At 51.0% G+C, this 27,526-nt stretch overlaps 2 protein-coding genes across 21 annotated transcripts in view; one reads left to right on the top strand and one right to left on the bottom strand.

The window, feature by feature from the left end:
• SLC44A3 (solute carrier family 44 member 3) overlaps positions 1 to 14,094 on the top strand; it is a 103,944-nt gene extending 89,850 nt beyond the window's left edge. For 8 of the 20 annotated variants that reach the window (XM_085023932.1, XM_085023929.1, XM_085023920.1 and 5 more), the window contains one exon: positions 918 to 3,175. In XM_085023932.1, coding sequence (XP_084880058.1) covers positions 918 to 1,016 — 99 coding nt within the window. In that variant the 3' untranslated portion in view covers positions 1,017 to 3,175. Of the gene's footprint in view, positions 1 to 917; positions 3,176 to 10,627 lie in introns of those variants that run through there. The other 12 variants (XM_085023934.1, XM_085023931.1, XM_085023921.1 and 9 more) reach the window with 6 other exon arrangements.
• Positions 2,640 to 26,867, bottom strand: CNN3 (calponin 3). The gene is made up of 7 exons (XM_003125902.6): positions 26,579 to 26,867; positions 9,588 to 9,709; positions 9,308 to 9,374; positions 8,078 to 8,215; positions 7,596 to 7,712; positions 5,221 to 5,367; positions 2,640 to 3,777 (listed from the first exon to the last, which is right to left on the bottom strand). The coding sequence occupies exons 1-7, from the start codon at positions 26,633 to 26,635 to the stop codon at positions 3,436 to 3,438; spliced, it is 990 nt and encodes a 329-aa protein (XP_003125950.4). The 5' UTR covers positions 26,636 to 26,867; the 3' UTR covers positions 2,640 to 3,435.
• Between the last annotated feature and the right edge of the window lie 659 nt (positions 26,868 to 27,526).

The following is a 27,526-nucleotide window of genomic DNA, read 5'->3' as shown; positions in this document are numbered from 1 at the left end:
AACACCTACCTGATCACCTCCTGTGCCCGTATGGACAGCACTGCGATTCTTCGGCCCTTTGTTAACCAGGGCACAACAGTGCTGAGCCGCACCTGCTGTCTGGAAATAGCAGGCAGCTGTTTCCAGCAGCTTTGGCAACACAGTTGTTGCTCGTTTGCCTTATCCTTTGCAGACAGGGATATTTTAACAGCTGAACGACGTCTCTCATCTCTTTCCATGGTCTGGGTCAAATGCCATTTTAACAATTTTCTCTCATTCTGCTGCCACAGAACCTAGGAATTAAAGCCTTTTTGCCTTTAAACAGAGCATGCAAAGCACCCCTTGGTCCAGCCAGGCACTGAAGTTTAACAAGCATTTCTATAGTTTTATAATTAAATGTATCCCCATTCTTCCCCACATAAAACATAAAAATACCAAAGAAAATATTTCTGACGGCGGTAGGAAGTTAAACTAGGTCTTCTTTCCCCGATTCACACTATTCTGATTTTTAATTTACAAACTCACTTTGAGGAGTTCCCGTCGTGGCTCAATGGGTAACGAATCCAACTAGGAACCGTGAGGTTGCGGGTTTGATCTCTGACCTTGCTCAGTGGGTTAAGGATCCCGGGTTGCCGTGAGCTGTGGTGTAGGTTGCAGACGCGACTTCGGATCCCATGTTGCTTGTGGCTCTGGTGTAGGCCGGCGGCTACAGCTCCAATGAGACCCCTAGCCTGGGAACCTCCATATGCTGCGGGTGTAGGCCTAGAAAAGACAAAAAGACAAAAAACAAAACAAACAAACCTCACTTTGAAATCTACCCCCTGGGATATTTTAATTCAACAGGGAAACTTTAAATTCCCCAAAATGATGTGGCCAAACTAAGGATTACCAGTCGGTGCAGATACAGAACACTGGTCTCTCTTTTTTTTTTTCTCCAGAGTTTTGTAAAAAGGATCAATACCTTGAACAACACAAGGACACAGAGAGGCCCGAACTCAGTAACGAACGAAGAGGGAACAGAACTCCGGCCGCTGTGAGATAAGCGCCCCTTAGGTATTTGTACCTGGAGAAAGTTTCCTTCTCCTAAAAGCCAGGCACAGAATGAATGATAAGGCCTGATATGGACCCTGTTCGCTGGGTTTGCCCCCGTTGTTTGATCAGGTTACAATATTAGAACCATCAGCGGATACCACTTTTTTTTTTTCCCGTACCAACTGGTGCAAAAACTCTTTTAAATCGTGTTTATAAGGTCATTTAAAAAGCCTGCTCTGTAAAACCTCAGGTAAGGGCACCAATGAAAAGGACATTCCCCAGGACTGATAAGTAAACCTTAGCAGACATCTCTGGAATGTGGCCCTCAGCACAGAGGACGTGCCTTCCTGGAAACATGCTAAATAGATGAGAGCTTTTCCTTAGATTTGGTGACAGTTAAGGCTGAAACTACTACCTGAAGGGTGAGGTATAAAACAGAGGCAGCAATTTAAACAGATGTGAAAAGTTAAATTGTGTTCACAGTATAAGGCTGCCTCTTAGGACTGAGCGGACATCCTGCCCAAGTGGTTTCCAGCCACAGCCTCCGGAGGAAGATTCTGCCTGGACCCCATCCCCAGATTGGGAGTCAGTGATGGGTGGGAGGAGTTTGTGGGGGCTCTTCCTCCTTTTAAAGCTTTAAACAAATAGAACAGCTATCATGCTGATTGGCAGCCTCAGAGCAACTAAATGAGCAGGTGAACAGAATTACCCGCTGTCTTAACAGGACACTCAGTCTGGCTTATTTGGCCGCGGGCTGCGCACTATGAGGTTCCCCTCAACGCTTCTTCTTCTTCGAGGAGGAGGGCATGTCAGCTCAGGTCTCCTTTAACAAACGCAGATTACGACTTTTTTCTTAAATGGCATCACTGAACTAGTCGAGCCCCCCAGTCTCCTTGAGGAGAGGGACTGACCAGCACTTTCTCCGAAGCCTTAAGCTCAGGCACCGAGGCTTGATGAGCGAGTTGAGTGCACTTTGATGGGTGCATCCAAGCCCCCTATGTCCATTATCAGCCCCAGCAAAAAACGACCAGCCACACTGCACCCCCAAGGCCTAAGAGGGCCAAGTCCTATCAGGGGCAATCACTTGGCTGAAAAAAATGTCAGAAAGTGGATCTTTTAGTGATGAGACTCTTTCATCATTACAGCACCCAGCTGTTTGACCTTCTCTGTCCTAACTGAAGGTTAGGCTCTGCTCACTCTTCAAGCTGTAAATCCTAGCTGATCATCAAGCAGCATGTCCTAGTCCTGATCCAGTAGGTTACTCTTTATTCACCCTAGAACATGAATATGAAATCCCCCCACTCGTTTCCCGAGGATGATTTTAAGAGTATTCCAGATTGGATTTAGGCTGCATTGGGGGCCGCTGAGTCACAATGGAATAAGCAAGGGTCAAATGAATAGTTTGAATCCTGGCTGGCATTTACTGGGTGCAAAGGCCAGGTCCCTTCATTTTTCTGAGCCTCCGCCTCAAGCGCTAGGTCTCAGCGCATGCTGTGTAGACTCGGTAAAGAACTGTTAAAGTACCTTACCACAGTACCTGGGAAAGAGTACTTTAACCAAAAAAAAAAAAAAAATCTGACTCTACCCAGCTGGAAGTAAGCCAGAAAATAATCAGCCTGTGGCTCATGTGAATGTTCAAAAAAAATATTTATTTATAAAAAATACAATGGGATAAGTTTATGCTGAGAAATGCAGCAATAAATACAGTGGAAGAAAACAGAGCAACTCTACAGCGATACATTGGCACAAACAGGAAGAGCACACGCACCCCTAGACCTCGACGTCTGCGGGCTGGTTTTGTACACGCTCCTTCGAAACACCCCTCAGAAAGGGTCTTGTCGGCTTAGGTAAGAGAATGAGTACACGTGTAATCACAAATGCACGCTGATCAGGACTTTATTTAAAAATTAGCAAACAATACTGTAGAAACATTGATACGTAAATTTCTAAAAATGCTGCATCTTAAATTTAGCTGGCAAAGACCACATTTAACTCTAAGCATGAGTTTAGTCTTCCATGTAGAAACCAGATACGAAACTGTAAGAAAAAAAAAAAAAAACGAACAAACCAGGACGCTTCCTATTGTTTGAAAATACCAGTTTTAAGTAGAGGACTGTAAAAATGCATAGATTTTTTTTTTAATAAAAGAATTGACTGTACAAGAGTCCTCCCTTTCACAGTCTTCCTTTTTACTTCATATGCGAGTTATCGGTTATGCTGTAGGATTTAACTGTTACAGCACTAGAAGGCAACTATTTAGGGAAGAGGCTGAAAAAGGAAAAAGGAATGTATGTAAGGCAATATTTCCTTTAGGTAGAATAAGCATAATAGTGTTTTAGGAAGACGAGATTAAAAACTTACTCAAGGCTAGCTTGGTTCTCACTGAATAAGACAACGGGCTACACGCTGAGCTCCCCCGTGAACCTAATAATCAATGCCCTGGTCGCCGTATTGATAATCTCTGGGGTAGTCATCCGGGTACTCGCCATGATACTCATCGGGGTACTCTGCCTGATAATCGCTATCGCTGATTTCCGACCCATTCGTTCCCGTTCCTTGGCTTCCGTTGTGAATGACCGGTTCGGTGGGAGCAGCGCAGTATTTGGGGTCGTACACTTGCCGCCCAAGCCCGTACACGCTCATGCCTTTCTGGGAAGCGACTTTGTTGGTGCCCATCTGGAGCGAAATCGTCGAGTTGTCCACGGGTTGTAGTGTTAGCTTCTGATCGTAGATGTCTCTCCGGGTGCCTGGTGCCAACATGCCCGCCTGGTGGGGGGACACCGGAGAGAAGTTACAAGAGCGGCTGGCAGCGATTGCATCTTATGAATGATGAGCCTCACGTGGACCGGGAGCGCTCCTGTAATAACTGCCCTTCAGTGCCAGGGGGAGGCCAGCCCGCCTGAGTGCGCTGAGGCTGAATCCCTTTCTGAGCAGTAGGCCCTGGCTTTCCAGCGCGGTCGGCCCTTCCTCTGCTGTCAGACTGCTCCGTGGCCTCACACCAGGTAACTTACCCTCACTCTGAGGTTTCTCGTGGGCAAAACGGAGACAGCATCCGCTGCTCTGGATTAAGGAGAAGACTGGCCATAAAGAACAGCACAGCAAAGCATGATGCTGGCTCCCCTGAAAGCACGCCTGAAGGCCTCTTTACCACCAGACGTGCCACCTAGTTACCAGTTTCCAAGTCCATGAGACATTCAACAAAAACCTAAGCAGTCCTGATTAAAAGGCTCCGGGGCACCCAAAAGCCGGCCGTCTCTGAACTCCCCGCCCCTTCAGAGGCATCACTGTGCCTCGTCGCCTGGGGCCCAAAGGAGCTACAGAATCCGCAGACTTTTCAATCTAAGGAAGACGATGTCCACCAGGAGGTACGAGAACGCCCCGAAACAGAGACAGTGAGAAACCAAAGCCCCCGAGACCCGGCGTCTTGTTACCCCACATGTCCTGCGACACAGCGGACGGCGCGTTGCTCTGAACAAACAGTGTCCCCTCCTCCCTCCACCGACGCCACGCACCCGCGTCCTGACGGAACGGGTCAAAAAGCAAACCCGAGGAGCAGCTAGGAGCCAGTGCCCGGTGTGGCAGGACGCGGTCCTCACGGGCGACAACCACGCGGCTCGTGAGGCCCTGGAGAGAGAGCCGCTTCCAGCCGCAGCCCCACTCTCGCTGCGACGGGAGACCCGACCTGCCCGCACGTGGTCCTGGCACCTCCTTGTGCAGCGCTGCCTTTCACAGGAGACGCTCCCCTTGTGGGGGCTGCATTCTCACCTGTGCCCCCCAGCGACGTGGAGCCACGTACTTCCTAGGATGCTGGCTAGTGTTCTCAGGGAAACGCCAGGTAATCAATTCTACCCACCAAGCTAGTTGAGGGCTCCTTTAAAAAGTCAGCGTTAGACGCATGAGGATGAGCAATCCGCTCGGATTTGGAGCAAGAGCCCGGCACTAACTACATCCTTTTCTCCTGGTTAGGTGGCAAGGCCAGCTGTTCTGCCAGGAAAAGCCGTGGGCCACACCTTACTTGTGTGGCTACAGAAAAGCCCCTTTGATTCTTTTGCTTTCTCAGCAGATCTGACTTTCCTGAGGGAATAGTCTCTCTCTATACATAGCATCCAAAATTAACCACTTGACACTCAGTTAATGAGAAGAAGGTTAAGTGTGAACTTACACAGCCCTTGTGTGCTCTTTGAACACGTATAAAAAGCGGCTGCTTACCTGGCTGGCTCCTTTGTTGGTGCCCATCTGCAGACTAATCGTGGTCTGATCAAAAGGTTTGTCGGTTTGCATTTTGGGATCATAAAGATGCCTCCGCGTCCCGTAGGCTGTCATACCTGCTTGGCTGGCGCATTTGTTGGTTCCCATCTTGGGTGTTCAAAATAAAATCAGCACTGATTAGCAGACACAAACAAAACTTTCTGTTCTACTAAAAACAAATCTTAGAAAGGGCACACTTGACAAATCCCTTCCAGTGCTGACTAGGGTCGACTGGATCGAAAATCCCTGTGCTTTTTACAAAAAAAAAGCTTCAGGTGCTCACTTTAAAAGGAAAAGAAATTCACTGGATCTAAAACCCCACAACATAGTTAGATAAAAACACGTACATAAGAGAAGGATAGGAGTTCCCGCTGTGGCTCAGTGGGCTAAGAATCCAGCTACGATCCATGAGGATACAGGTTCGATCCCTGGCCTCGCTCAGTGGGTTAAGGATCTGGCGTTGCCATGAGCTGTGGTGTAGGTCGCAGATGTGGCTTGGATCTGGTGTGGCTGTGAACTTCCATATGCTTCAGGAGCAGCACTAAAAAGTAAGGAGAAAAAAAAAAAAAAAAAAAAAAGGACAGACACAGTGTGTATGGCTACTCTTTCCCCTGTTCTCTGCAGCACTGATCACCAAATGAAGGCGGGCAGACCTGCTGCAGCCATTCGAAGGGACAGAGCGTAATCTCTGGCGAAACAATGTGCTTTTTTCTACTCCAGACCTGCTTTGCATAAAACATGACAGTAAATGCCAGGTGTCTTCCCTGGCAATGTAGCAAAAAGCAGGGGCTTACATTTCACTAAAATTAACATTTTCATGGGAAAAGAACCATGTGTTATTCCTCCAATTCTCATGTCACCAGACAGAGTCAGGGAGAGACAGAAGGCAGAATCTGGCCTCCACCACGGTCAGGGGTAAGAGTCAACTTTCTTCCCACTGCAAATATCATGGCTTCAGAACCAGCCAGTATACCTTGTTCTACTGGTTGGGGACACATTTCCACTGCTGGTCTTTTTTCCTTAAAAACAAGACTTATCAAAGGAAAACTTTACTACTAAAAGCCAAACCTGTTCATTAGAGAAGATAAAAAAATATATAAGCAATAAGGGAGCAAAAAAATCATTGTAATCGTACCCTTTAGACATTCATTGTAAACTCTGGTGTACAACCATCTAGCCTTTTACCTTATGTTTCTGTGTCCACGTCTAGATCACATATGTATAAATACACAGACATACAAAAACATGCATGTGCACTTTAAAAATAAAATTGGGGAGTTCCCGTCGTGGCGCAGTGGTTAACGAATCCGACTAGGAACCATGAGGTTGCGGGTTCGGTCCCTGCCCTTGCTCAGTGGGTTAACGATCCGGCGTTGCCGTGAGCTGTGGTGTAGGTTGCAGACGCGGCTCGGATCCCGCGTTGCTGTGGCTCTGGCGTAGGCCAGTGGCTACAGCTCCGATTCAGCCCCTAGCCTGGGAACCTCCATATGCCGAGGGAGCAGCCCAAGAAATAATGACAAAAAGACAAAAAAAATAAAAAATAAATAAAAATAAAATTGGGATCACAGTGGCCATAGTATTTTATAGCCTGATTTGTTTTCCTTCATCTTTGAACTCTTATAAACCATTTTTTCATTACTAGTTCTGTTTATGGAGTTATAATTTAAACAACTGACTACTGTTTGGAAATTCAGTTTCCAGTGTCTCACCACTGATACAATTTTGTACTGCATACAAATAAATCCGCATGTCAATCATATTCCATAAAGCAGAAATCAGCAAATAAATCCACCTCACACAGACTCAGGCAACAGAGAGGCCCTGTACCGAGCAGGTGTCAGAGAGTAAAGCCCTTAGCAGGCCGGGCCTTTGGCAGTGCTGTTTCCATGATGCTCTGCAAAGGGAACAACATGAAGGGGAAAAACAAATACCTGAACTAAGTATTCCCTCGGACTGGCAAATCGTGCTTTACTGAGGTAAGTAAATAAGTTACCCTGGCACCGATGCTTTAGAAAATGGCTTCACTGAGTCGGTGACATTTAGGAAATTATAAAGCACATTTTCTTTAAAAAAAAAAAAAAAAAAAAAAACAAAGAACAGTATAATTAGGAAGGGGAAAAAAGTCGTTTCCTAGAGAAATAATTACCATGTCAGATGGCACGCCTGAGGCTTCTTCTAAACCATCATCCCTGTGTCGTGGGCTTTAGATGGACGAAAACTGTAAAACCGCAAATCCATCCCATTGCGCATTCCAGCGTCTCTCTTGCTTACTTACGAGAGAGGCCTCGCGTAATGACACTGAATAAGCAACTGATCAGCAACCCCACATCACCTACCTGCAAGCCAATTACACTCTGGCCGGCTTTTAATTTTCCTTCATCGAAACGTCTTGTTTGTTTTTCTGCGTACTTCACGCCAATGTCAATGGTGGTGTGGAATCCTTTTGTTTTAGCCTAGACAGGAATAGGCACACCAACTGAAAAGAAACACCTCCACAGACGTTTTACAGAGAAACAGCCAAGAAATGATACCGTCCCCAGACGAATGGTACCACGGGTTCTGTCAAGACCCAAGCGAGGGGTGAAAAACATATCTAAGGCCACTCAAAAAATACTGTGTACCTGGTGCAACGTATTCTAAGGAAGCTCTCCAGCACGAGGCAGCTGATGTGTCAGCAGCCTCTCGGCAAAGCTAATAATTACTGGAGAGACAGGCTCCTCCCTGCCTCGTCTGAACTCCCACAAGAGAGCAAAGATGCAATTAATCACCAACATAGTGGGGATTTGTTTTTAACCAGCCATGAGCGACATATACGTACCAGGCCTGCCAGGGCCACCAGCGTCGTCTGAACCTGGGTCATGTTCCCATTCTCAAAAAGATCATTGGCTTCAAATATGTCATGTGGCTTCATACCATAAGCCTGAATAGCTTTAATAAAATTACCAATATTCTCCAGCTGTAAAGAAAAGGAAAAAAAAAGCATATAACTTTTGGAGCTAAAGATGGACATTCACGTTATCTAAGAATTCCAAGTCTTCACGAGTGGTACAAAATGCCAGGCAGAAAGCTCCTTGGCAAGGACTCCTGACCAGACACACACTGCGTGCAGCTCTTTCTGGAAGAGAGTCGAAAGAAACGGTGTTTTACAGTGGGTCACATAATCCTCTTTTTCATATTTTAAGGAGTCAGGGTTTTTTTTTGTTTGTTTGTTTTTTGTCTTTTTGCTATTTCTTTGGGCCACTCCCGCGGCATATGGAGGTTCCCAGGCTAGGGGTCTAATCAGAGCTGTAGCCACCAGCCTACACCAGAGCCACAGCAACGTGGGATCTGAGCGTCTGCAACCTACACCACAGCTCACAGCAACGCACTGAGCAAGGGCAGGGACCGAACCCGCAACCTCATGGTTCCTAGTCAGATTCGTTAACCACTGCGCCACAACGGGGACTCCTGGAGTCAGGGTTTTTTTCAGGTTCTTTAAAGGCAAGATCTTCCTTACATGTTTTTTAAGAATTCTGTGTCAGAGGCATCTATGGTTGGAATTTGCTTTGTCAAAAGCTACAAAGTTAGTACACGATTTATGTGTTAATTTTAAACTAAGTTTGTGGTTATAAATAAGCATTGTCTTATATCCCTCTTATACCTCAAAACAGACACTCAAGAGAAAATACCCAATTTACCTAACCAGACACACTGAGGAAGTAAGACCATGCCTCACCCAGTGTTCTGCAGTCAACCCACAGTTGACTTTTTCCCCTTGTTTAGCCCATGGTCTGGGTTGTATTTCTCTGTGTGAGTTCTGTCCGATCCTCTCAGAATACTCAGACTAAATACAGGATATTTAGTAAAACTAAGAATACTAAGCTAAATGCCTAATAATCACAGAACTAATTCTAAGTATTTATGGAAACGTTACAAATAAAACCATAAAAAACAAAATACAGTCATGTGCACGAATTTCTGCTGCAATGTCCGTTTCAGAACGGCAGTCAGGTGCCTGCTGCATCAAGAGGAACCAGCTGGAGTCGGGTGATGCCGGTCTGGCTGTTACCTGAGGCCAGTTTAATGAGGACTCGTTCACCTTCTTCACGGAGCCAGGCTGCAGCTTGTTTATGAGCCTGAAAAAGAAACGCACAAGTGACCCTGTAGGTGTCGGTCGGTCACACAAGCAAGGACTGGGCTGTGGACTTGGCTCCCCGAACACGGGTAAAGGGAGGGCATGACAAGCATTTGCAGAAGGTCAAGGTGTGGCGCCCTGGACCGGGCAGGAGGGCAGGACGGAGGCCCGCGGAACGGCCCGGAGGGGCGGCCCCTTCGGGACCCAGACTTACTCGCAGAGGATTATGCCATCTTTCAGGCCCAGCTGAAAGCTGGTGCCAATGCTCATGCCTGTCACCTCCTCTATCCAGTTGCGAAGATCTTCTTCCGCCTGGTGGTCATACTTGGAGGCGATCTGAAATACAAGGGAACGACCCTCGCACGGTTCACTCAGGCACCCAAACTGCTGGCTTCCGACAGGCTCTGCTCCAATTATCCCGAAGGCCCCGGCTGGCCCCCCAGTACATGAGCCTCCCTGGGGTTCCCGGACGACCCTAACCAACGACTGCAGCTCCAGAAACCAATGAACATTCTTGCTTAAGGAGGTGTCGCACAAAAGTTTGAGCCACACATGGAGAGAAGCTGGGACTGAGGAGGAGACACTGGATCGAGGTCCAACAGATGCCCATTCCTGACCCACAGAAGAGTCCAGAGCTAACGGTCTGTGAGGGCACAGCCCCAGCCATAGCAAAGCGTTAAAGATGAAGGCACCGGTTACCAGATTTCAAACAAGAGAGCAAGTGAGAGTGGCAGGATTCTTATACGGGCAACTATTTTACACCGTATTGCAACCGCCCAAGACCCATCCGTCTATAGCTGTGTCGCCTGGAAAGTTCTGGCGTCTCTCCGCCTTCTGTTCAGCCAAATACACAGTGTGCCTGACACATACACACGCTTTCCTCAGTAACACCTGCTGTACTGACACGAGACTACTGAGACTGTTTATGAATGGTCTGTATCAGACTCCTCCCTGGAAGGAAAGGCATTTAATTCACTTTTGGACCCTAGAACCCAGCACTGCATCTAACACCCAAACATTTAATAAAACTGAGAACATTGGTGGCGCTTTCTTCCAGAGCCCTTCCATAAAGGCAGCACGCTCAACACAGATGCTTTACTCGCGTATATGCAAAAAAAATGGCAGTTCCACACAGGGTTTTGAAAGATGTCCTTCGTCCTAAGACCATAAACCCCAATTTAAAAAAAAAATAATAAAATTGCAATATTGTTACAGATCACACGCTCAAGTTCTTAAGTTATCCCTTGTCCCCAGGCCAGTCCTTCAAGATGCTGGTCAGAGTTATTGCTGAGGAGAACTCAGCGGGGAAGAAGGAAAGATGACGTGTCATTTCCTTCTCATCGGCACAGGTGGAAATGCCAGCAGCACGCAGACAACGCCCAGGGGGTGGCGGTCACGTGAGCGCGGGCGTCCGCTGCAGCCCCGCCGGAGATGGACATGAAAGCAAGAGTATTTGCTTCTACAACACCCGATTAGGTTTAATTACTGAAAGGAATGAAGGGCACGACCACAGTTGTGTCACGTTCCCGTCGGCTCAGGTCAAAGCGGACGCTCCCCTCCCCCGCCACCAAGGGGGCGGCGTCTGCGTCACCCAAGGGCCAGCGACTTCACTAATTGCGGCATCGTTTCAGGGGCCAGCGGTCCTGATCTTCTGCACTGCTTCCCAACTTAGAGGAACGGCTGCCACACTTGGACAGAATAAGGGATCATGTGTTTAAGCAGTAGATTTGCTTAATCAGGATCAAAAATGGAAATGCAGTGAGTTATGTTTTCATGTTAAGATAATGAACGCTGGGCGTTCACTTGTGGCGCGGCAGGTCAGGGGTCCGGCGTTGTCACTGCAGTGGCTCAGGTTCCATCCCTGGCCTGGGAACTTCCACATGCCATGCCTGTGTTGCGTCCAAAGTAAGATAAGTAACAAGCTGTGGCTTGGAGGTTTATTTGAGATGGTTTAGGGACAATGCTGTAGGTTAACTGCCTGCCCCCGGCACCCCTGTCCCCTGAAAAGCACGCATCTATCCTGACTTCCTGCCAGTCTGCGTTACAGGGGCAATGATGTGGGAACAGGGAAGGAGGGGTGCTGATCCCGGACGTTTCTGCCACAGGAACCCAGGCCTCTGGCGGAGCCGTCACCCCTTCACACCTCAGACCCGAGTTCTCGGAGAGGGGTCTCCGCCAGCATGTCAGCAAACCAGAGCCATTTACACGCGGCGCCTTCAGAAGATGGAATCATAAATTAGAAGATGTTAGGGCTTGCTGTCTTTTCCCACTGGCGGCGTGTTCTAGGTGGCTAGAAAAAGAAACCCTCTCTAAGTTTGGGCGAGGTGGTGGGGAGGGACCAGACAAAAGGGAACATGCAAAGCAGCAGCAAGTGGAAAGCATCGGCTAAGAGTGAGCTGCATTTTTATCACAAGCAAAGCATCCTGGTGAGAAGGCGCATTTCAATAAATCCAAAGAAGCCCGATTGTAAAGGAACCCTCTCTCTCCATTTCTTCAAATGCAGAGATGGAACTGAGGTGCTGGAGGAGTTTTGAATTTCTTGAGGCATGGTGCTGGTGGTGCTTCTTAACCAAATGGGACCAATTTCTGTCCAACCCAAAGAATACAAAGCGTATTTATATTTCCTTTGTTCCAAAGGGGTCTGACAGGTCCAGTGCCGTGCCCCACACCACAGAGGGATCCCAGATCTGACGTGAACAGCCGAGGAGGAAGGCCAGAGAGACTTTGCCATCTCCGCTGTCGCCTGTTCTAATCAAGGGGAGTGAGGAGAGGAGGACCAAGGCCTGGAGTCAGATGGGCCCGGGGTTCAAACCCTGATGGGCCCGGGGTTCAAACCCTGTATCTCCCAGAGTGGGCTCGGGAGGGCTGCTCCTGTCTCGGAGACTTAATGTAATAGCACAGACATGCAAGGCTCAAGACCCCAAGTGATAAACTAAAAATGGAAACTAAGTATGCACCCACATTATGTAACTATTGGTTTGGGGGAGGTTTTTTGGGGGCCTGGCTTGTGAAACTGCTCAGGTCAGGGATCGAACCCATGCCACGGCAAAGACACAAACAAGCTGCTGCAGTGACAATGCCAGATCCTTAACCTGCTGCACCACAAGGGAACTTCGCAACTATTAGTTTTGACTTAGCTTTCCTTTAAGTGAAGCAAGGATTTTTCTACCCAAATACTATTTTTTTTTTTAAATATATAAGTAAGCTCTCTGTAGTCAAGCCAGCTAAAGAGAATTCAAGATTTAGGAATGTGTATTTTTTTAAGTTTAAAAAAAAATTTTTTTTTTTTTGATCTTTTGTCTTTTTAGGGCCACACTCACAGCACATGGAGGTTCCCAGGCTAGGGGTCTAATTAGAACTGTGGCTGCCTGCCTACACCACAGTCACAGCAACGCCGGATCCCTAACCCACTGAGTGAGGCCATGGATCCAACCCACATACTCATGGATGCTAGTGGGGTTTGTTAACCACTCAGCCACGACAGGAACTCCAAAAAAATTTTTAAATTTCTTATGAAATCATCTAGGGGAAAAAAATCTATTTCAACTTGGTGCTTAGCTTCTGGCCTGTAGCACTGTTCCACAGTATGTAGAACTTAAGCTTCCTTTGAAAGTGTTAACAGAATACAAACCGAGCAAATATAATTATATTCTTTAACTACACAGGTTATTTTTAAACTGTTACACACATCTTTTAAAAACAAGGGACTGAGAGTAATTAAAAGTAAAAAGTGAGCTTTGGCCAACAAAATTTCTTTACTCCTTTCATCTAAAAAGCTTTAGTTTCTGAATATCGGGCACTAAGCAAATGCTGACATTTTCGCCCTTGCAACAAGAAAAGTTGGCTTAAAAAATTAATTGTATCTCAGTAATACCTCATGGAAATTTCACTCCAGTGGGTTTAAAAATCGCTCTTCCAAGACGCTGATAAACATCATTCCTTTGCTCTTGTTTAGGATGTGTTTTATTTGCCCTTCCTACGTGGCTTTCAGAATTCCTGCCTGCTCCTTTCAAGTCCACAGCAGCCCTGGTTCCTCAGACGGTCCTGCCTCCTTCCCTAAACCCCACAGCGGGGCCTCCCAGCGCTTCTCATCAAGACACACTGGCAACCAACTTCTATACTAGAAGCTTCTCACTAAAGCTCATCCAACAGCCCCCTAGGCAATCGCCATCAAAAAAGGAACCAAACGAAGGCTAAGAAAAAAGCCTGTGGGGCCTTCGGTGGGGCTGACGTCCTCCTGCCCCTGGGGGCTTCCTGAGCCCAGGGCCAGCCAGAGAGACTTTGGCCTCCGCTCCTTCCTGTCCGGCCTCAGAGTAGCTAGAGCGCCAGTGCGGTGTCACCCTCCAGTTCAAGGCAGCTCAGTCCTTTCTAGCCGTGTGGCCTTTCTTGCAGATTCTAAAATAACACTTGCAAAATAAAAAAAAATAAAAAAAAAAAAAGAAAAAGAAAATCATGGACTTGGAGAGAATAGACGTGTGGCTGCCGCCCGCCCCCACCCCCAGGGGAGGGGGGGGAGGGGGAGGGATCAGGAGCTTGGGGTTAAGGGATGCAAACTATTGCTCTTGGAATGGATTTACAATGAGATCCTGCTGAGTAGCATTGAGAACGATGTCTAGATACTTACATCCCAACACGACATTGGGAGGAAAAAGTATGTATACATGTATGTGTAACTGGGTCCCCATGCTGTACAGCGGAAAAAATAAAAATTAAAAATAAAATAACACTTGCATGTTTCAAAGCAATTAAATGGTGTAAATATGCAGAACGAGCATTCTCCCCCAGAGCCATGCCCCCCCCAAGGGTGAAAACAGCCTCAGACACTACAGTCATGTGACCTTCAACACACACAGCAGAGAACACCTCAAATAAACCTGGGCAGGACCAGAGGCAATTACGAAAAAGGCCTAAAAAGACACTTTGGGAAACTGATGAAAACAAAGCTGAGAAATGCCAGACAGAGCAGCTAAAAGTATAGGGGTCTTCAGGCCCCGCCCAAATCCTGCTCCCTGGCACCTGCCCAGAGGTGGGCTCCGTGCAGCCAGGTCTCCTGGACCGTGGGCATATCACTACCAAACAGCACCGGAAAAAGATCCTCTACAAAACACAGGCCCCAAGGGCCTGAAATTCCTCGCAGCAAAGGGAGACACTCACCAGATGAGAAGCCTGCGCCTGCCGCTGTTCGGCAGCCCGGCCCTTCCTGGCCCTGAGATGGGAGCAGCTTCCATCTCAGAATCCAGAATCGCTCAGAGGGGTTACTGCTAAGGAGGGCCAGTCAGTGCAGCAACGGGGCTGGACCTGGCAGGAGCAAGAGCCTGGATGTCCCACAGCCTGCTCACACCTGGGATGTTTCAGAATCTTCTAAAGAGAGAGTCTTTCCCCCATAGTCCATCTCACAAGACTGTTCTAGCACAGCACCTGCTAAAACCTAGGCAGACAGGTCAATGTCTGCAGGGGTCACGACAGGGTCCCCCAATTTCAGTCCTGCCTGGAGCCCCCGGGATAATCCAGCACTACCCCCAAACTCTCTAAGTCAAATCTTAGCCAGAGTCAGCTCCCCTCTTCCAAAGGATGCTTGTGGGCCCTGGATTCTTCAGCCTCTTTCTCCTCCTCCCTCCTGTCCCTCCTTCCAAGAGCTGCCATCCAACAGGCGTGGCTCAGAGGGGAAGGCTCTGCCCCGAGAAGCTCACATGGAAGCGAGAGAGACAAAAACAAAGGTGGGTGAAGACATTTGCCCAAAAAAGAATAAAGCAGGGCGCTGAGATTCAAGGGAGAATAAAAGCCTGCGGCCACCACAGTTTCGAAAGCAGAAACACAAGGTAAATTTCCATGGGGAATCTCAAGTAGCCTCTGCCCTGCCTTTATCACGTGTCCTTGTGGATACCACACGCCAGGCAATGAACACGCTTTAACAGGATTTACCCACCACAAATCCCTCCCACAAAGGAGCCACCACGCCAGGGTACTCACACTGGGGACACAACAGCCCAAAGGTCACATGCTTGCAAGTCAAACTTCAGAAACTTCCAGAATCCGTGTTCCCAACTCCACAGTGACCTAAGCGAGTAACCTAACTCAGGGGACCTCGTTTCTTGCAAGCAGTCCCCTTCCTTCCAGGGCCACTGCGAGGAGGAAGCCCACCTCCGTGCAGGGCATGTGCTGGAATTAACTCTGCACTTCTGGCAGCAGGAGCATAGAATCGCTAGGACTCGAACCCACCTGCCAGCTGTTGCCTGCATGGCAGACAATTCCAAGAGGACGTTCCCCTGAGCTGGGCTCATCCGACACAGCCCATCACCGCAGACCGCTCCTGTCTCTCACATCTCCTCCCTCCTGCCTGCCTGTCTCTGCACCCCAAATTCTCCTTCTAGGGCATCAACTTGCTACATATTTAACAGCAAACGACGGCATGTTCCAAAGCTATGGAGAATCATCACAGTGCCTGGGGTAAAGGGAGTGACATCTAAGGGCATTTTAAATTCAGGCTCTTCTCTGAGATCTTGCTCTGGATCTTGAGATCAAGGTAGCAGCACGGGGCACCAGGACACATTTCCCCCTCCAAATACGAACTGTTAAAAAAATACACAGATAGGACGATTCCGTGTAGGACTACTGTGAAACTGATAAGAAATTTAAGATTTTGAAATAACTTAAGAAGAGTTGGTCCAATGTCGAAAGCAAACGTGGAGGCGTAGCTAACAAATGGCAGGAAAAAATGCAGAAACAGGATTTAACGGTGTCTTCTCTACCTAGAAAATGACCTTCAGAGGAGGCAGTTTGGAACTTAGAGTGGTGAAAGTGGATTTTGAAAGTTGAAGTTTAAACAAGGAGGAAGTGGCCACATCCCAGAAAAATCTAGACTCAGAAACAATGATCAAATAGCTCGGCAGTACTGCTTCCTGTTGTCCTTCCTTCAAAGAGCTACCCCCCAACAGGTCTTGATCAATGTACTAATTCAGAAAAACGCACACTGAATAGCTCACCACGTGAGCACACTGGCAGGCCAGAGGAAGAGGAGCCCACTCCCACCAACAGCCCAGGGCCTCTCCATCCCAGGCCGCAGAGCCTGGCTGGCGTGCGGGAGTGGACTCGAGAGGCTGGCCGGGCACCGGGGGGTCAGGGCCATCATAGCAGGGGCCAGGGTGGGTGGGTGAGGCGTATCCACACCTGCCTGTGTTCTTGAGGGCAGGAGAGGCTCTGCTGTCTTTGTGCCACTAGAGTGCCTGCCTGGCCGGGAGTGGGTACTTGAGAAATTACTTCCATCCACCGACAGTGCGGCCAGCGGAGGGAGAAGCCAAGCTGTGGGGAATCTATCTCACTCCGGTAACTCATCTGTATCTGAATGCCCACTTTTCTTGGGCGTCACATCCACCGTCTGGCAATCTTAGATGCGTCACCAGGGACAGAGTTGTTTTACTTTCTGATAAGAGTGCTCTGTGTCTGTGGCACGCCCCAAGTCCAGTGTCGTAACCCTGAAGCAGGGCCTGGCCAGAAGGAACCCCCGTGCCCGCCACTGATCCCCGGCAAGGCGGGAGGAGCTCCCTCGGATGGGGACCCAGAGACTTCGTTCACCTCTCTGCCCTTCGCTTTTGGTAATGACGGATTTGAAACTACTGGGCAAACCTATCAAACTTACAGAAGATAAACTGGGAATAGCTAAAAAGAAACAAAACCCAGATTCAGAAAGAGCCTAGCTGAAAAAACAAATTCTTCGAGATATATGTAAAATCCTGCCCCACAGTTCTAGAACTAACTAGTAGTGCTTTTTCAGTGAGCCTTAAAAAAGCTCATGCTGGAGTTCCCTTGTGGCTCAGCGGGTTAAGGACCTGGCGCTGTCCCTGCTGTGGCTCTGGGGACAGCAGTGGTGTGGGTATATCAATCCCTGGTCCAGGAACTTTTGCATGGCATGCATGCAGCCAGGGGAAAAAAAAAAAGCTAATGCTGTCTTGGTCTGCAGAGGTCTACAGTTATTTACAAAATACTATGGTTTGTCTTATTTGATGGAAAGTGTCTTATGACATAACCAAGGAAAGGATCATTTAAATGAACCAGGTGTGAGGGGGGCATGTGAACTGTAAAACCTCAGGCAATTATCCTCACCCCTCCCTCAGAGACAAGGACAGTCAGCTTGCCAGAGCAAGGACTGGAGTCCCCCTTGGACCCACGTCACCAGCTGAGGACACTGATCAACACAGTGGTTGGTGCTTTGCAGTCCAACAAAGGAGCTGGTTACCAAGCCCACTGCACCCTGGTAGTCCATTCGGAGGGCTACGCTCTGCAAGCGGACACTGACAAACTGGCGTCAGCTTCCAGAAGGAGCAAACTGGGCAGAGACAAGATGAGGAAAATCATACACGAGCCTCCTGCGAGGGTCTGGTCAGCCAGGAGTCGCTACACAGGACCCGAAGGGACTCTGGGGCGGGAGAAGCAAACCAGCACCTCCAGACTCTTTAGAGGGAAGACGGAGAGAAGAGGGAGGGACTTATTCTCAAGGCCACCCGGAGGGCAGACCCCGGAGGGCAGGGGGAAATCCTAGGGAGCTCCTGGCAGCAGGAGGGGGTGAACAGGCAGCAGGTGTGACGCAGGGAAGCCCCGGCGGGAAGGGGACCACGAGAAGCTCGTGGGAAGAGGCCGGCCGGGTCCTGGAGGTTATGTGGCTGCAGAGATGGTGCTGAAAGGGGGTGTTACGGACGCCCCACAGGTCAAATAAATGAAAACAGAGACGCTCCTCCAGTTTTGTTTGCTTTGCCTCGCCTCTGGACGGCTGAGGGTCGATGCCTCGGCCCTCCCAGCATTTGCAGTATCCAGATTTTTGCTGCCATCCAGATTTTGAGGCACCTGTCTCCTCAGCAGGGCTCCAGATGCTCCTAAAGAACCTGAGTCCTCCTCCTCACTCTGAACGATGCCATGTGAACAAAACGGAAAAATTGTCCTATTTCCACAATTACAAGGACTATCCCGACAGGAACTTTTCAGGAGCCTGGGGACGCAGGCTCATTCCCCAGGGCTCCTCTGCTTCAGGGGATGCGGGTTGGAATCCAGAGGGGACCCGAGGAAGAGGCATGATCCAGCCCCACCGCCAGAAGTGTCAGCTGTGACTCACCTCCCCCAACCGGGAAACGCTCTGCGCCCAGACCACCGGCCACCTTCATCCAAGCTCCCAGCTGCCTCCCCCAGAACGGAGTCAAAACAGAGCCCCCTTGCTATGAGCTACCGATGGGACGGGGGAGGAAAGAAAGAAGGCCGAGGGGCAACGGCTGGCAGCAGCCTGGTCAGCCTTGGGTGAATCTGGAGCTCCTCCTGGGGACCAGTCTTCCAGGACCAGGGACGCCTTTTCCGCTTAGGACGGTGGATCCTGCCCTTCGGGGAGGTAGCTTTATACAACCAGCCAAGAACAGAGTTGAAATCCCTTGTTTTACGTGTGGGGTGGATGCTGGCTAGAGAGACTGCACAGGATGTATGCCTGTGCCTCTTCTCCCCAGTGCAAATGAGAGGGTGGGACATTTCATGGGTCACCCCCCCGCCCCCCGGCTCAACAGGGAAAACTAACCCCGCATTTCACCCACAATCCGAGAGCGCAGACAGGCAGGCAGGCGTCGAGGTCCTGTGGAGGCCCCCCATCCCCCATCAGCACGCTGCTCCCCTGCGCCAAGGTCTCTTAGACACGGTGGCACGAAGGTCGGCGTGCTATGGACACCTGGGCCCAAAGGACAAAATAAGCCCAACTTCACATCCTTTCCGGATCAACGGCCAGAGGAATGAGGAAAGCGCGGGCCCCAGCGGGCAGAGGGGCCCCGGCAGGACGCGGCAGAGAGAAGCAGCTGAATCGACAGGGTATCCCGCAGGCAGGCACCCCCTTCCTACCCTTGCTGCAAACGCCACCAGCCACCCCTGGCTCCATGAGAAGAGGAACACGGCACGCAACAGAAAAGGAGGGGTCCTACCCGCCTGGTTCTGTTTGCCTGGTCCTCGCCCCTCTGCCTTCCGGGCTCTTCCTTCTGCAGCTCTGCCCCCGCTACCAGGTGTCCCGAGCCCTCCCTTGTGTGGTCCATCAGGGAGCACAGACCACCCCATCGTGTCTGAAACAAGCGCATCTTCGACTGAACCCGCTGCCAGCCTCACCCTCTGTTTCTCTTTTACTTCAAGACAAACCTCTCCATGCCCTCACTTAGTTACCCCTCCCCCCGCCCCCAGAAATGTGCTCTACTGAAAATGATCTTTTTAAGGGCCACACCCGTGGCATACGACGTTCCTGGGCCAGAGACAGAACCGGAGCTGGAGCCGAGCCCCACGCTGGGTCCATTCACTCACTGCTCCCAGCTGGGGATCAAACCTGTGTCTCTGCTGCGACTTGAGCTGCTGCGGTTGGATTCTTAACCCACTGCACCACAGTGGGAACTCCTGAAAATGATCTCTTACAAGGCCACCAGTGCCCTCTGGGGCCAGATCCAGTGGCCCGGTCCTCCTCCTGGCCCCTCACTGCCGGGGCCCCTCCCAGCTCTCTTCCTCCAGCCTCCTGTTAAAGGACCTGGCGCTTCCCTCTCTGCTCTGTCTTCTCCCTCTGAATGATACCAATTCCCCCTCAGTCCTGGCCTCAAATTTAAAAGGTTAGGAGTGGAGCTCCCTTTGTGGCTCAGCAGGTTAAGAACCCCACCCAGTGTCCGTGAGGATGCCTGGCCTCGCTCAGTGGGTTAAGGATCCAGCACTGCCGCAAGCACAGCGTGTTGTTGCTGCTGTGGCTCTGGTTACAGTTGTGACTCGAGTTTGATCCCTGGCCCGGGAGCTTCCCCATGCCTCAGGTACGGCCAAAAAAAAAGCAAACAAAGCAAATGGCCTGAATTTGGACAAGGCTGCTCTGATCATTTTACTTTGAACACCAAGAGGAGATCTCCCTTCTCTTTTGAACCACTGGTGGAACCAGACAGGTGTTTCTAGAAAGCAAGTTGGTGATACCTATAGACACAGCCCAACATTAGGTCAGAAGTTACACACTCTTCCGCACAAGTACTTCTTAAGGAAGGATTCACTGGTAGGGAAATAATGAAGAGATAACGGAAATCCATACAACTGGCAATAATTCCGTTTCTAAGATGTTCAGACAACATTCAAAACTGTACAGGCAGCTGTGTGGGGTTAAGGGTACAGGACACTTTCTCTCCTTTACTTGCCTGTTTGGGGACTTGTTTGCATTCTTGCTGACAACTATCTCGTCCTCAAAACAAAGACCGACAAAGCGACGGGGTGTTCCTGGGCAAGGGAGACAGCATCCCAACGTAGATGCACTGTCTTCTCACAGAGATGACTTGTCCAAAGGTCACAGGCTCAGCAGGAGTTCGGGCCCAGGTCTGGCTCCAAAGTCTACGTCTCTTCCAGCACCGGACGCCCTCCCACCCCCAGCCTCTAAGCGAGCTGAGACAGGAAGGCAGCTCCGCACCGCACACACAGGCTCCAGCACGGGCACCGAGGCTGCCGAGGACCCAGGATGAAGAAGAGCAGAGGGCAGGGCGGCGGCTTAGACGGCGGCTTAACGTCACCCTCCCAAGTCACTGAGAAGGCGCATCCAAAAGCGATCACGCATCCAAAAGCGATCACAGCCGCGGCGGCGGCACTGATTCCAGCCCGCCCCGGAATCTGCAGTCTCAAAGGGTGTCGCCAGCATGGTTCAAAAGTTCACAGGAAGGGATCTGGCAGAGATGTCCCAGACTAAAAACACTCTCACTCCGCCACTGGTCCCTATAAAAAGGAGTCTCCCATCACATGTATGTTTTAGAAAATGTTGGGAGATGGACTGCAGGAAAGGATGTTAATAGCAGGCTTGTCACTGAAAGGAGAGAAAGAAGAAAATGAAAACACAGAGCCCAGGGAAGAGGAAACAGAAACAAAAGAAACTTGGAAACAAAGCCCACGCCTCTGTGTGTGTGTGTGAGTGTGTGTGTGTGTGTGAGTGTGTGTGTGTGTGAGTGTGTGTGTGTGGCCAAGGTGAGGCCGGGGGAGGTGTTTTCTTCGACCTCCAGGCCTCCAAAGGGGAAAGGGTGCAGGGCCGCCTTCAGGGGCGGGGCAGGGATTCTGAAGAGCAGCCCCAAGGTTCCAGCTCAACTGCTCAGGGCCAAGGACTCTGATAAAGCTCAAAACACGCTATATACTCCACGTATAATTCCTATACGCGACTGGAAGTCTGACGGCTGCTGCTCATTTTGCATCCAAAGTAGAATCACGTGTGGGACTCTGGAGAGACTGCCTACACCCGGTATCCATTACTTCCGCCCTTTCCGCCCACGTGAAACAAAGGGAGGGGAGGGCGGCGGCAGGAATAAAGCCCTCTCTCCAGCCATCTGTGGAGCCTCTGGAGCATGAGCAGGCGGGGAAGCTTAGGACAACGAAGAAGGATTCGTGTGCAAACATTTGAGAAGGGGCGCGAAGAAACGACAATGATATCATAGCCCGAGTGCCTAGCCCCCCATGAACCGCTGGCCGGGGGCGGGGAGGAGGAAAAGGGCCAGAAATGCTTCGGGAATGACTCGCCCAGAGGCCTCCTCTTTCCTCCGCCCTCCATCCCTGCCTCCTGCCTTCCCTGCGAGGCACTCAAACCCCGCAGCTTCCTGGTCCTGGGACAAGGGACCATGTGGAGGGTCCCTTCCTCCTGCCTGGGGCAAAGCCTGGAATCAGTCTCCTCCGCTGGAGGACTGGCTGCGCACAGGTCCAGGCAGAGTCCTCCTAAGACCACGCAAGACTGAAGGCCTCCAGCGACAACCTGCTGAGGTAAATATGATTATCGGTCTGCTGGGGAGGAGGACAAGCCCTGTCTGAAATCGAGAAATGAAAGACGCCTCTTGTTTAACCGAAATTGATCACTCAGGAAGGAAAAGCCAAACAATGCCATGCCCAGCAAGCAAGGCCTCCAGCAGCTGTGCCCAGGAGTCCGGGGCCCTGGGGGCGAGGGGGCCAGGCGGCACGGGGGGGGGGGGGGGGGGCAGTCCTAACGCAGAAGCCCAACAGAGAGGGATCACCTGGCTCGGGGGCGCCCCCTCCACCAGAAGCCCCACTCAGATACAAACGGATGCGCGCCTGAAGGTCCAAGACCTGGAGGGCCTCTCACATCTGGGATATGAAGCAACTGGGGAGAGCATAGCCCTGCACGACCGGCAGAGCAGCGTGGAACAGCGGCTGACATTTACACAATGTGCATTATCTGAAACACGGCACTTGGACTGTCTGTCTTGCTTATTTCCCCCCAAAACCCTACACAGAGGTAGGTACTAGCACATCCTCACTTTACACACGAGGCACAGGTTATTTGCTCAAGGTCAGAGGGTGAAAGGACAACCCAGCCAGTCTCCATGGCCAGCAGGTTCCACCTTCTCACCTACAGGAACCTGGACGGGGGGCCCTACCAAACATCTTCCAGTTCACAAGGATTCCCACGGTCACGGTTTAGGAAACAGGCAAGATATGTTTGCACGCTTCGTAATGACGAGCCCTAAACTGAAGAAGCTTCAGGTCCCACGAAGCTGCGGGTCAACCGCAGGCTCAAAGAGCCAGAAGGCCCTTAACAAAAACTTGAGCACAAATACATAGGAATAACAGCTAATGCTTCACTGCATCCTGGGCTTTACAAGAACCTACCCCGACTCCACCGTCTCGTTCCCAGCCAAGTGTCAGGAAATGCTGTGCTTCCTTTTGGGACCCGTCCCGTTTCCTCGGGGCTTATAAAGCACAGGCGTGTTTGCCTTTGGTCCTCGAGATGAAGTCAAGGGCATGGCTCAAGCTGTGTGATGCATGTAAGATCTGACGACCTCACTTTGCAGCCTTCCCTGATCTACATGGGCTGCTGGACGTCCCTTGACCTTCTACTGCAGCATACATTCTGTAGGGTGAAAGTTACGGACCTCTTCCTCGTTATTAGAGAGACCTGTTTATGCGGCGGGCTGAAACAGCCTACCTTTCAAGGCTGTTTGCAAACATTTTCCCGCCTGTTTTTTTTTTTTTTAAAAAGTAAGTTCCTATGTTCTGTGATGTACTATCTTGTCAAACAAGTATCTTAAGTTTACTGATTTTCTCCCCCCGCCCCGAAATTTTACTAATTAAAAGTATCCAAGATTAAAGACTTCCTCAATTGATTGATGAACTGCTTTCACAGCTCAAATATAAAAAAAGACCAAAGGCTTTTTAAATAGAAATAGCATACTGAAAGAGGCAGGGATACTACCATTAACTAATTTTCCACTACTAAGAACAGCTGGAGTTCTCTTTGGTGCAGCGGGGTTAAGGATTTGGTGTTGTCAATGCAGCCGCTCTGGTTACTACTGTGGCATGGGTTCGATCCTTGGCCCAGGAATGTCCACATGTTGTGGGCAGGGCCCCCCAAAAAATAAAAGAAAAAAAAGACTAGCTACAACACAGTCATTGAATACCTGCTGCAAGCCAGACACATCTCAGAGTTTAGAGGTGGTCACTCTCAGTTCCCCCAGTCTACTGATTAGGAAACTAGGACAGAAATATCAAATAACTTGCCCGACAATAGTCAAGGCATTATGTGCCTGACTCCAAGGTCCATTCCACACTACCTCCCCAGGAAGTTTGTACTTTTACCACTTTGTTAAATGAGGTTTTAAGAAAAAAGAAAAAAAAAATCGTATTTAGGCAACAGATCGGTTGTGCAATGCACAAAGAAAAGCAGGAAGGGATCAAAGGTGTTCAAACCAAGCACTGCTGAAGTTCATGTTTCATAGCCCCACGCATCAAGTGGGTCTGATGAGTCTTCAGTGGAAATGCAGTGTCTCACACAAAGGACGATCAAACATGGACATTTGATTTCCAAGCCCAGGGGAGCTTAAAACAGCATTAAATGAATAATCACAATGCTAAGAAGTGACAGGTGGGCAGCAAAAATAGCAGGGTGGGGCGGGAGATAACAGCGACTTGTAGCAGAACACCCTTAAGTATTCCACTAAGCTAAGGCATCGCTCTTGGAGTTCAAATTCTTGGAATATTCCAACTCCTTCTGTGATCTTGAGCAAATCGCAGCTTTCTGAGCTCCAGCGTCCTGAGCTGTAAATGCTGTTGGGTAATCCCAGGCATCTTCTCCAGCTCACAGGGCTGCTCTGCTCTCGAGATCAAAAGATTTCCTATGAAAGGATACTGTATGAAGGGACCATATAAACGAAAGGGGTTATTAGAGGATGGTTCGATGCTTAACGGGATAAACCCAGTCACATAAACACAAAGTTAAAACTAACTCTCCAAAGGTTCTGAAAAGCTGGGGTTTTACTATTTTAAAAACCACAATAATTACAGCGATCTAGGCTCAGTCTATGCATTTCCTTCAGTGTGCTGCAATAATGAGCAGGAAAAGGGCAGAAGCTGCTTCATTCGTCAGCAGACAGAAATTAACAGGGATATTAACATCCAAGAGAAGTCAGTCATCTGAAGGACTGCCAAAGTTATCTGAACCTCATTTACAATGCAAAAGGTAGAGGCTCAACAGCTGCCAGCCAAGAATCACAAGCTTGAATTTAAATGAATGCGCACACGCCAGGCCAGGGTATCGCTTCCAGCAGTTTGGATGTTGTGTGTCTTCTGAAAGGATTCCTAAAGCTCTGCTTGTAAACCTTGGAAAGAACAGAGCAGTATTTTGCACGTTTTCAAATCGTGGGCTTGGTAATCCATCATACACAAACCACTCACTTTTCTGCTCTTTAAAGAAAACCGTTTTCTCACATGGGTGAGGAACACACTTGACAAGGTAAAAGACCGAAACTTTTCGCTTTTAGAGACAGAGACTAAAATCAGCTCCTTGGCTTCAAAGATGTTTAGAATTTATGAACAGCGGGATTACAATCTGATGGAAAACTATGCAGCAGGGGCGATATGCAGGGCATATGTACAGTCTCTACACATAAGCCATAATTCCTCCATTCCCTAGGGTGTGACAGTGGTGCCCTCCCTGGCTTTTATCTAACCCACTCCGCACCGCGAACACTGGGATGGCACAGCTCTGACAATGCCAGTGCATTCTACCAGCGGTAGGACGGTGCGGTGGCCATCCTGACATGCTTCGGCTCCCGGATGGTTAATGGGAATGAAACCACAGCAGCCCTCCTTTGTGGCGCTTTGGCCAGAACAGCAGAAAGGAGACAATGAGCGTTCTGTGCGCAGTGCCGCGCCGATTGGCCGGTCTCTCCCCCCAGAAACCCCTGATGTCATGGGCTTGGAATGCAGGGAGGGAGGAAGGAAAGAGAGGATTTGGGGAGGGGGACGCCTCTCATCTCTTTCCCAGACCAAAAGTCCCAAGGATAAACCCAACGGTGGGCAAAGGGGCAAAACCAAGCGTTACCAAAGCCCAGTCACTCCAAACTACAGCCCGCCTCAGCAAGGAACCCGAAACAAAAGCAGCCCACGAAGCTTTCCCTGACGTCGTTAGAGGCTAAAGTACTACAAACTTCTCGGCGTTTTATTAAAACAAAACCCCTCAAGTCTACAGCAGATATGCCCAAAGCGGCGCGCTCAGGCTTTGTCTCCGCAGCCCGCAGAAGCAGCAGGGCAGCAACAAGCGCCTTAGGGATTCGAAAACCGCCCAGGGTCCTGGACGGCTTCCGTTGCCCCGGTGGCCCCTGAAGTCCGTGGGACGCTCGGCGATCTCCCACCCCGGGAAGACGCGAGGAACAATGGGAGACCCAGCTCCGCCACGTAACCGCCTAACTTGACTCAAGGCTTTGAATTCCGCCCGGAGGCTGCAGTGGGAGAAGGTGCAGGGTCGGCCAGGGGCCCGGGCCGAGGTGGATGGCGGAGGCTGCTCGCTGGGTCCCCAGCCGCGCCGACCGGCCCCACCTAAGGGCGAATGGCCACGCAGGAGCGCCCTCTTCCCGGAGGGGTGCGTCCTGCAGCCGCGATCCGCTCCTGGAGCCGAGGGCCGGCGTTGCGGGATTCCAGGAGCCCGGGAACCCACCGCCCGCCGCCAGTCGTGGCCCGCGGCGCTGGAACAAAGCCAGGAGAGCGCCTGGGAGCCGGCGCTTCGAGCGAGGGCACAGGACCGGGACGCGCAGCAACTCTCACGCCGCCCCGACATCTCCTCTCCACGAAGCCCGCCAGCCAAGGCGCGCGGGGCGAAGCGCGGCCCAGCGGCGCCCCGGTCCCATGGTCCCTCGGGCGGTGCCTTGCATCCCACCTCTCGCCCCAGGATCCCGCCCCACGCTAGCCCAGGCGTACCTTGTTCTTGACCTCGGCCGAGAGCCCGTAGGAAGGGCCCTTGTTGAAGTGGGTCATGATGATTCGGGGGCCGGGAAGAGGCTGAGCTCGGGTCCGGAGGTTCCTAGCACTTGGCTTCCACGCTCCTGGCCCCGAGGAGTGGCCGCACCCCGAGATGCTCGGAGCTCGTTCCCCTGGGCGGTGCAGGAGTCGTCCGGACGCGACGGCGGGCGCGGGGCGGTGCCTCGGCTGCTCGGTCGGAGGAGGTCCCGCAGAGGCTCCCAGTCGGCGCCGGAGTCCCGCACGAACTGCCCCCCGCCGCCTCCCCCGGCCCTTCAGGGATTGGCCGGCGAGCCCGACCAATGGAGGGCCGCCCCCTCCCGCCTCTCCCGCGAGGGGGCGGCGCGGCCAATTGAAGGGCGGAGGGCGCCGCGCTCCCTCCTCGCGCGGGTCCCGGGCCCCCGTCCCCGCCCTCACGCCACCGAGGCCCGAGGCGAGGCGGCCCCTCCTCCGGGCCTGGCCCGCCGAGGCCCGCCCGACCGTGGGAGCCGGCCCTCCCCTGCGCCCGGTGGCTTCCCGGCGGCGCAGCGTTCAGGTCCTCTTCCAGGCATCCGCTCCGGGCCGGCGGAGAGGAGGGAAGCCCACCAGGGCCGGCCCGCCGCGGACCCCCCCGCCTGCTTCGGCCGGCTTCCCGGCTGCAGGCCCGGCGCGCGCAGGTGGCAGGCAGGGTCCCTCCACCCGCAGCGGGAAACACCGGGAGCAGGCTTAGAGGCCCTGTGCCCGAGAAAAGGGGTTGTGGGGGGGGGGGGGTCGCTCCCGTGGCACCTGCTTCTGTCCCTAACCTCGCAGCTTCTCACACCTGTTGGTCTGACCTCTGCCCTGCTGCCGCCATGGGAACAGTCAAGGCTTTTAGCCAAATTCGAGCTCACTCTGGGTATGCTGCGCGGAAAAAAAAAACCTGGCAAAGCC

Source organism: Sus scrofa, chromosome 4, assembly GCF_054392235.1.
Source record: "Sus scrofa isolate SSC_HxYL_T2T_F1_AM1 chromosome 4, Sscrofa_HxYL_maternal_Yorkshire_Landrace_v2.0, whole genome shotgun sequence".
Classification (NCBI taxonomy): Eukaryota; Metazoa; Chordata; class Mammalia; order Artiodactyla; family Suidae; genus Sus; species Sus scrofa.
This window is presented reverse-complemented; position numbering and strand designations above follow the sequence as displayed.

What these genes read in the sequence shown, in the direction of transcription:
- CNN3 (XM_003125902.6), bottom strand. Translation starts at nt 26,635, where the DNA reads ATGACCCACTTCAACAAGGGCCCTTCCTACGGGCTCTCGGCCGAGGTC. An exon ending in TGGTGGCCCTGGCAGGCCTG is followed by an intron (nt 7,713 to 8,077) that starts GTACGTATATGT and finishes ATTCCTGTCTAG; the next exon opens with GCTAAAACAAAAGGATTCCA. An exon ending in CCAACAAAGGAGCCAGCCAG is followed by an intron (nt 3,778 to 5,220) that starts GTAAGCAGCCGC and finishes TCCCCCCACCAG; the next exon opens with GCGGGCATGTTGGCACCAGG.